This window comes from Gobius niger (assembly GCF_951799975.1).
Source record: "Gobius niger genome assembly, chromosome: 21".
NCBI classification, from domain to species: Eukaryota; Metazoa; Chordata; class Actinopteri; order Gobiiformes; family Gobiidae; genus Gobius; species Gobius niger.
Genome location: NC_136872.1, coordinates 25,909,162 through 25,919,046, shown reverse-complemented (window position 1 = coordinate 25,919,046; position 9,885 = coordinate 25,909,162). Strand labels below are relative to the sequence as shown.

Sequence of the window (9,885 nt, the reverse complement as noted above, 5' to 3'; positions counted from 1 at the left end):
TTAAAACAAGACCAAACGTCTTATTTTAAGATTTTTTTTGCTTGTTTTTAGTCGGGCACTTTTTGCAGTGTGGTCCTGAATTTTTACCCACAAAGATGTGTTTTATGTGTTGATCCTGAGTGTTGTTGTTTGTTTGATGTTTGTACATTGAGGGAATAACGTCTCAATAAACGTTGTGGTAAAGTCAAAGTCTCCTCCTTCCTCCTTCTCCTTCTTCTCCTTCCTCCTCCTCCCTCTCCTTCCTTCTCCTCCTCCTTCTTCTCCTTCTCCTTCCTTCTCCTTCCTTCTCCTCCTCCTTCTTCTCCTTCTCCTTCCTTCTCCTTCCTTCTTCTCCTTCTCCTTCCTTCTCCTCCTCCTTCTCCTTCCTTCTCCTCCTCCTTCTCCTTCTCCTTCTTCTCCTTCTCCTTCCTTCTCCTTCCTTCTTCTCCTTCTCCTTCCTTCTCCTTCCTTCTCCCTTCTCCCTTCTCCTTCCTTCTTCTCCTTCTCCTTCCTTCTTCTCCTCCTTCTCCTTCCTTCTCCTCCTCCTTCTCCTTCCTTCTCCTCCTCCTTCTCCTTCTCCTTCTTCTCCTTCTCCTTCCTTCTCCTTCCTTCTTCTCCTTCTCCTTCTCCTTCCTTCTTCTCCTTCTCCTTCCTTCTTCTCCTCCTCCTTCTCCTTCCTTCTTCTCCTTCTCCTCCTCCTCCTCCTTCCTTCTTCTCCTTCTCCTTCCTTCTCCTTCTCCTTCCTTCTCCTTCCTTCTTCTCCTTCTCCTTCCTTCTCCTTCCTTCTTCTCCTCCTCCTTCTCCTTCCTTCTTCTCCTTCTTCTCCTTCTTCTCCTTCTCCTTCTCCTTCCTTCTTCTCCTTCCTTCTTCTCCTTCTTCTCCATCCTTCTTCTCCTTCTTCTCCTCCTCCTTCTCCTTCCTTCTTCTCCTTCCTTCTTCTCCTTCTCCTTCTCCTTCCTTCTTCTCCTTCCTTCTCCTTCCTTCTTCTCCTTCCTTCTTCTCCTTCTTCTCCTCCTCCTTCTCCTTCCTTCTTCTCCTTCCTTCTTCTCCTTCTCCTTCCTTCTCCTTCCTTCTTCTCCTTCTCCTTCCTTCTTCTCCTTCTTCCTTCTCCCTTCTCCTTCTCCTTCCTTCTTCTCCTTCTCCTTCCTTCTTTCTCCTTCTCCTTCTTCTCCTTCCTTCTCCTTCCTTCTTCTCCTTCTCCTTCTTCTCCTTCTCCTTCCTTCTCCTTCCTTCTCCTTCTCCTTCTTCTCCTTCTCCTTCCTTCTCCTTCCTTCTCCTCCTCCTTCTTCTCCTTCTCCTTCCTTCTTCTCCTTCTCCTTCCTTCTCCTTCCTTCTTCTCCTTCTCCTTCCTTCTCCTCCTCCTTCTTCTCCTTCCTTCTCCTTCCTTCTTCTCCTTCTCCTTCCTTCTTCTCCTTCTCCTTCCTTCTCCTTCCTTCTCCTCCTCCTTCTTCTCCTTCTCCTTCCTTCTTCTTCTCCTTCCTTCTCCTCCTTCCTTCTCCTTCCTTCTTCTCCTTCCTTCTCCTTCCTTCTTCTTCTCCTTCCTTCTCCTCCTTCCTTCTCCTTCCTTCTTCTCCTTCCTTCTCCTTCCTTCTTCTCCTTCTCCTTCTTCTCCTTCTCCTTCCTTCTTCTCCTTCTCCTTCCTTCTTCTCCTTCTCCTTCCTTCTCCTTCCTTCTTCTCCTTCTCCTTCCTTCTCCTTCCTTCTTCTCCTTCTCCTTCCTTCTCCTTCCTTCTTCTCCTTCTCCTTCCTTCTTCTCCTTCTCCTTCCTTCTCCTTCCTTCTTCTCCTTCCTTCTCCTTCCTTCTTCTCCTTCCTTCTCCTTCCTTCTTCTCCTTCCTTCTCCTTCCTTCTCCTCCTCCTCCTTCTCCTTCCTTCTCCTTCCTTCTCCTTCTTCTCCTTCTCCTTCCTTCTCCTTCTTTCTCCATCTTCTTCTCCTTCTCCTTCTCCTTCCTTCTCCTTCTCCTCCTCCTCCTTCTCCTTCCTTCTCCTTCCTTCTCCTTCCTTCTCCTTCCTCCTTCTCCTTCCTTCTCCTTCCTTCTTCTCCTTCTCCTCCTCCTCCTTCTCCTTCCTTCTCCTTCCTTCTTCTCCTTCTCCTCCTCCTCCTTCTCCTTCTCCTTCCTTCTTCTCCTTCTCCTTCCTTCTTCTCCTTCTCCTTCCTTCTCCTTCCTTCTCCTCCTCCTTCTTCTCCTTCTCCTTCCTTCTTCTTCTCCTTCCTTCTTCTTCTCCTTCCTTCTTCTCCTTCTTCTCCTTCCTTCTTCTCCTTCTCCTTCCTTCTCCTTCCTTCTTCTCCTTCTCCTTCCTTCTTCTCCTTCTTCCTTCTCCTCCTCCTTCTTCTCCTTCTCCTTCTTCTCCTTCTCCTTCCTTCTCCTTCTCCGTGGGTGCTGAATCCGCTCGGAGTCGTGGAGTCCACCACCATCGCGTGCTGAGAGATCGTTTCGACCTTTCTTCCATTAACAATATTCTTTTGTTAATCCTCTTTTCTCCCGGAGGCGTCGGTCCCGGAGGCGTCGGTCCCGAAGGTCCGGCGCCGGAGAGAATAGAGGAAGGCGTCGCCCGGGTCACGGCAAAACGAGCCCGAGATGTGGATCAGATAAAACGCTCGCATCATCAGAGCGATTCTGTTTCAGCCAAACACAGGACGGTGACTCTGCACTTCCCTTTGTTTCATATCAGCCACATTCAGTTTGTGTTTAATTAGTTTCTTACATTAATACATGAGGAAATGGAAATCACCTTTTCTTACAGAGACCGAGGAGGGAAGTCATGGGTTGTCAAGGGCGACCGGTCCCGCCTCAACCGAGCTTTACCTGAATCTAAAAGCTCGGTTCATTTCCAGGATCTCGGTTCATTTCCAGGATCTCGGTTGATTGGGCTTTACCCAAATCTGGAGAGCAACAATGTAGCGCCTCATTTGAAGACCTACAAAAGTGAGGGAAACTTTTCGTCACATCGCCACATTTTTGTTGAATTTTTGTCACTTTTTTGTTGAGTTTTTAATCATTTTTTTCTATCATTTTTTGATGATTTTTTGTCACATTTTTGTTAAATTTTTGTCACATTTTTTTTTTATTTTTTGTTGAATTTTTGTTGAATTTTTGTTGAATTTTTAATCATTTTTTGTTGTGTTTTTCTCACATTTTTTGTTTGTTTTCATCCTCTTTTTCTCACTATTTTGATGCTTTTCTTTTTAGCTTTAAAGTGAATCAGGCGACGCCTTTTCACTGTAAAAAACACACCGGAGACTTTGGGAGACACCAGGTTTAAGACGTTTGCAGAGATAGGACTGAAGGTTAGATACTGAAATCATAAAAACAGTAATAATTCAATCATAAATAAGAAAATGATGAATATAAGTTATTACAGGAACAAGCCCGGACTCATTTATTTATTGTACTTAGAGTACTAGTACTTACTAGTTTAGAATAACTTAATAAAACTCAAAACGTTCTTCTAAACAAATCTTTATTTCTACATTACATATTTGCATAAAAACAACTGAGTTTCTCTAGAGTCGTCTGAACGTCACTGAAAAAGGAAAGAGAAATATAATCAGTTCAAATCTGTCCCATTGTCTCTAAAACAAAGGTGAGTTTTGTTCTTACTGAGTCTGAGTCTGAGGCGTCTGTGAGACAGAAGTCCAGATGTTCACGTGAAGCTCTTCCTCAGCTGGAGATCGTGGAGGACGAGAGTTCCTCTGAAACGACACAGTTCACTTTAAAGCTCTGGAAACTCTGACCTGAACAAGGGCGGACTGGGACTGAAAAACAGCCCTGGACTCTGACCAGCCTGACCCAAATTAGCGTAATTGTGACACTTCCACAAATACATATTTCAACCTCTAACCCCCGCCTTAACATTAACGAGAGCATTTTCCCCAGGTCGACCTTTTATTATTATATTTTATTGGCATCATCAGCAAAAAGAGCGGGAAAGGCGGTCGTAGAAACAGAAGCAAAATCATTAATATAAATAATAAATAATAACGGTCCCAAAATGGAACCTTGTGGTGCACCATACTCCACGGAATTCCTTTTAGATTCACGTTTTTTTATACTGGGCTTTACCCAAATCTAAAAGCTTCTCGACTGGAGATCAAAGGAAAGCTAAGACCTACAGAAGTGATGCTAACTTTTTGTCATTTTTGTCGGTCTTGTTGGTTTTGTCCGTGTTTTTCTCATGTTTTTGTTGCCTTTTCATCACATTTTCATCAGATGTTGCTCCATAATTTTTTTGTTGGGTATTCAACTCATTTTTGTAACTTTTTTGTCATTTTTCGTCAATTTTTTTTTGTCACATTTTTGTCATTTTTTCGTCATTTTTTAATCAATTTTTTGTCAAATTTTTATCACATTTTTGTCTTATTTTTGTCACAGTTTTGTCTTTTTTTTGTCACATTTTTGTCTTTTTTTTTGTCACATTTTGTCTTTTTTTGTCACATTTTTGTCACATTTTTGTCTTTTTTTTGTCACATTTTTGTCTTTTTTTTGTCACATTTTTGTCTTTTTTTTGTCACATTTTTGTCTTTTTTTTGTCACATTTTTGTCTTTTTTTTGTCACATTTTTGTCTTTTTTTTGTCACATTTTTGTCTTTTTTTTGTCACATTTTGTCTTTTTTTTGTCACATTTTTGTCTTTTTTTTTGTCACATTTTGTCTTTTTTTTGTCACATTTTTGTCTTATTTTTGTCTTTTTTTGTCACATTTTGTCTTTTTTTTGTCACATTTTTGTCATTTTTTCGTCATTTTTTAATCAATTTTTTGTCAAATTTTTATCACATTTTTGTCTTATTTTTGTCACAGTTTTGTCTTTTTTTTGTCACATTTTGTCTTTTTTTTGTCACATTTTTGTCTTTTTTTTGTCACATTTTTGTCTTTTTTTTGTCACATTTTTGTCTTTTTTTTGTCACATTTTTGTCTTTTTTTTGTCACATTTTTGTCTTTTTTTTGTCACATTTTTGTCTTTTTTTTGTCACATTTTGTCTTTTTTTTGTCACATTTTTGTCTTTTTTTTGTCACATTTTGTCTTTTTTTTGTCACATTTTTGTCTTATTTTTGTCTTTTTTTGTCACATTTTGTCTTTTTTTTGTCACATTTTTGTCTTATTTTTGTCTTTTTTTGTCACATTTTTGTCATTTTTTCGTCATTTTTTAATCAATTTTTTGTCAAATTTTTATCACATTTTTGTCTTATTTTTGTCACAGTTTTGTCTTTTTTTTGTCACATTTTTGTCTTTTTTTTTGTCACATTTTGTCTTTTTTTGTCACATTTTTGTCACATTTTTGTCTTTTTTTTGTCACATTTTTGTCTTTTTTTTGTCACATTTTTGTCTTTTTTTTGTCACATTTTTGTCTTTTTTTTGTCACATTTTTGTCTTTTTTTTGTCACATTTTTGTCTTTTTTTTGTCACATTTTTGTCTTTTTTTTGTCACATTTTGTCTTTTTTTTGTCACATTTTTGTCTTTTTTTTGTCACATTTTGTCTTTTTTTTGTCACATTTTTGTCTTATTTTTGTCTTTTTTTGTCACATTTTGTCTTTTTTTTGTCACATTTTTGTCTTATTTTTGTCTTTTTTTGTCACATTTTTGTCATTTTTTCGTCATTTTTTAATCAATTTTTTGTCAAATTTTTATCACATTTTTGTCTTATTTTTGTCACAGTTTTGTCTTTTTTTTGTCACATTTTGTCTTTTTTTTGTCACATTTTTGTCTTTTTTTTGTCACATTTTTGTCTTTTTTTTGTCACATTTTTGTCTTTTTTTTGTCACATTTTTGTCTTATTTTTGTCTTTTTTTGTCACATTTTTGTCACATTTTTGTCTTTTCTTGTCTTTTTTTGTCACATTTTTGTTGCTTTTCCAGCACATTTTTGTTTTGTTTACATCCTCTTTTTCTCGCTATTTTGATCCTTTTCTTTTTAGCTTTTAGATTTGGATAAAGCTCGGTTGAGGCGGGACTGGTGGCCCCTCTGTGCTCTTCCAGAATACAGGACATGTGGCCAGTCCGCCCCTGGACCTGAAACATCCTGAAAACACCACGAGATTCATTTCAGTTTCAGTTAAAGCTGCTGAACTAATGCTGACTGGTTCGAAGGTCCTGGGTTCGATTCCCGGCCTGTCTGTGGAGCAGGTTCCAAACACAGCTGCTCTGATCATAGTTATATTTAGCCCCGCCCTCACCGCACTGGGCCGGCTCCTGGTCCGCCGCGGTCCTGGTGTTGGGGACCTGGGCTCCGCTGAAGGGCTCCACACACCAGCGCTCCCCGGTGGACGCTCGGTGCTGCTGCGGCTCGTAGTTCCCGTCCAGGTCGCACTGAGGGAAGTCCGGCTTCAGGTTCGGGAAGTGGGACAGAAACATCTGGATCCGCTCCACCCGCATCTGGCAGCTCCGGGGCGTGACCCACACGTACCGGCACACCTTCACGTAGTGCGGCCCGTCCGCCAACACGCCCACGAGCGCCGCCATCGCCAACGCCAGGCACAGCGTGGAGCGACTCATGGTGATGACGAGGGCAGGTCTGCAGGAACAAACTTTTATCACATTTTTGTCATTTTTTCGTCATTTTTGTATCAAAATTGTGTCAAATTTGTATCATATTTTTGTCATTTTTTGTCACATTTTTGTCATTTTTTTGTCATTTTTTTCGTCAAGGAACAAACAGGAACAAACTTTTTTTTATCAAATTTTTGTCATTTTTTATCATTTTTTTGTCTTTTTGTGGCATTTTGTCACATTATTGTCATTTTTTCGTAATTTTTTCATCCATTTTTTGTCATTTTTCTTTTGTCAAATTTTTATCAAATTTTTGTCATTTTTTTATCAAAAGTTTGTAAAATTTTTATCACATTTTTGTCATTTTTTTGTCACATTTTTGTCATTTTTTGTCACATTTTTGTCACATTTTGTCACATTTTTGTCATTTTTTTAATCAAAATTTTGTCAAATTTTTATCAAATTTTTGTCATTTTTTTAATCAAAATTTTTATCAAATTTTTATCACATTTTTGTCATTTTTTGTCACTTTTTATCAATTTTTTGTCTTTTTGTGGAATTTTGTCACATTTTTATCATTTTTTTAATCAAAATTTTGTCACATTTTTGTCACATTTTTGTCATTTTTTCGTCATTTTTGTATCAAAATTGTGTCAAATTTGTATCATATTTTTGTCATTTTTTGTCACATTTTTGTCATTTTTTTGTCATTTTTTTCGTCAAGGAACAAACAGGAACAAACTTTTTTTTATCAATTTTTTGTCTTTTTGTGGCATTTTGTCACATTATTGTCATTTTTTCGTAATTTTTTCATCCATTTTTTGTCATTTTTCTTTTGTCAAATTTTTATCAAATTTTTGTCATTTTTTTATCAAAAGTTTGTAAAATTTTTATCACATTTTTGTCATTTTTTTGTCACATTTTTGTCATTTTTTGTCACATTTTTGTCACATTTTGTCACATTTTTGTCATTTTTTTAATCAAAATTTTGTCTAATTTTTATCACATTTTTGTCATTTTTCTTTTGTCAAATTTTTATCAAATTTTTATCAAATTTTTGTCATTTTTTTAATCAAAATTTTTATCAAATTTTTATCAAATTTTTGTCATTTTTTCGCCATTTTTGTATCAAAATTTTGTCAAATTTTTATCATATTTTCACATTTTTGTCATTTTTTGTCACATTTTTGTCAATTTTTGTCACTTTTTGTCACAATTTGTCACATTTTTGTCACATTTTTCTTCTAGGAACAAACAGGAACAAACTGGAACAAACAGGAACAAACAGGAACAGGAGACACGGTTTTGGACAGAAACGCTGGTTTAACCGTGGACTCACCGCAGTCGTGTTGTTCAACGACTCTGCGGCAGCTTCTTCACTTCACCAGCAAAAAGTCCAGTTACAAAGACTTGCCCAAAAACAAAGAATATCCTGTAATCCACCGGTCTTCACACTGCAAAAAGTGCTTTCTAAAAACAAGGAAAAAAATCCTAAAATAAGACGTTTTGTCTTGTTTGAAGGAAAAATTCTGCCAATGGGGTCAGCATTGTTTTCTTGCTAAGAATTATTTTTCCTAGAATATTTTTCTCATCATAAAACAAGAAAGAAACACTACATTTAAGCAAATAAATATCTAGAAAAATGTCATCAGAAAATGGAATAATTTAAGGAAAACATTCTCATTTAGTGAAAAATTGAGGTGTTTTACTTAAATGTTGCTTGATTTAAGTAAAATGTTCTAAATTACACACATTTTTGAGCAAAATGTTCTTAATAAATACTGACTGGAGGATTCACCTATTGTACATGTTTTTAGTGGTAGACACGCGGAGAACATGCTCCACACAGAAAGGCCCCGTCCTGGTGGGAATCGAACCCAGGACCTTCGAGCTGTGAAGCTGAGGCTCTAACCGCTGTGCCACCGAGCCGCCCACTTTAAAGAATGGAATGTTTTATCTCTCTGTGAGAATCAGTTCTTAAAATAAGAGTTGTTGATCTTAGTTTTTCTTAAAACAAGAAAAAACATTCTTTGTCTAAAACTGAAGAAGATTCAAAAAGTTTTTCTTTCTTGTTACAAGAAAAATTATCATGTTTTTAGCAAATTTATCTGAACAAGAAATGGCTAGATTTTATTTCCTAAAATAAGATTTTTTTTCCTCAAGAAAACTTTACTCCACAAAACATTATTACTTTTTAGGGAAAAAATAAGCACTTATTTCTTAAAGTAAGACATTTTTGACTTGCTTAGAATCCACTTTTTGCAGTGTAGCGACAGTGTTTGAGAAGCCGCGTGCGAGTGAATGTGACCAACGAGGAGCCACAAAAACACCACCACATCTCTCCCTGTGGGTAAACGCTGGGTCGTTAGGACTTAGAACTACAAAGACGCTGACGAAGACTTTTGGATGAAGAGGCGAAACGTTCAACACTTCAACTACAGAGTACAGACGATGACTCAAGGGCCTTCATTAAATTACTTCAAATATCGGCCTGTATATCGGATATCGGTGTGGGATCCAAGACGTCATGTGACCACAGTATTTCATCCAAGGGGTTACGGTTTAGGAACTTCAAGAAATGTAGAAAAAAGTGGGGGGAGTGTAGAAAAATGGGCAAAAAATGGGGGAGAAATAATGGGAAATTTTGAGAAAACACTTGACGTAACTTTATTTAAATAGGGAACACGTGGAAGAGCTTGGTAGCTTCTATCGTGAGCTTTTTTTGGAGCTATGTGACATGTGGGAGAGGCTGCGTATGTGTGAGCGCACGGACAAAGACCAGACGGGGATATATTAACACGTCTAAGGTTAGGTAAGAACATATCTCAGTATGTAAAAACGGTGGCCTATTCCTTTAAAGTAGGCATTAAAATGCTATTTTGCAAAAAAGAAATGTTATACTCTATGTTGTCTCATGAACAAAAAAGCTCAAGGGCTTCAGCCTCATTTAGTCTCGCACCATATTTGAAGCCGCTGAACCATTTGGCACATTTTTAAATTCATCCATCATTATTGTTTGTGCAAACTTCTGTGTAGCAACCGTTGTATTCATCAGATTATTTTCCATCATTTTTTCGTAGGGTATTCAAATCATTTTTGTCACAATTTGGTCATTTTTTTAATCAATTTTTTGTCATTTTTTTTGTCACATTTTTGTCATTTTTTCATCATTTTTTATGCATTTTTTGTCTTTTTTTAAATATTTTTTTGTCATTTTTTGTCCAATTTTTATAAATTTTTTGTCATTTTTTGTAAAATTTTTGTCAGTTTTTTGTAGCATTTTGTCACATTTTTGGGTCATTTTTTAATCACATTTTTGTCACTTTTTCGTCAATTTTTTGTCAATTTCTTGTCACATTTTTGTCACATTTCCATCATTGTTTTCGTCTCAGTTTTGTTGCTATTTTCTCACCTTTTTTCCAG

General features: G+C 36.9%; 1 protein-coding gene across 1 annotated transcript; it reads right to left on the bottom strand.

Annotated features, from left to right (window-relative positions):
- Positions 1–3,619: 3,619 nt before the first annotated feature.
- On the bottom strand, positions 3,620–6,385 carry LOC306980824 (H-2 class II histocompatibility antigen gamma chain-like). The gene is made up of 2 exons (XM_079580257.1): positions 6,150–6,385; positions 3,620–3,671 (listed from the first exon to the last, which is right to left on the bottom strand). Exons 1-2 carry the CDS (start codon positions 6,346–6,348, stop codon positions 3,640–3,642), a joined length of 231 nt encoding a protein of 76 aa, XP_079436383.1. The 5' UTR covers positions 6,349–6,385; the 3' UTR covers positions 3,620–3,639.
- Between the last annotated feature and the right edge of the window lie 3,500 nt (positions 6,386–9,885).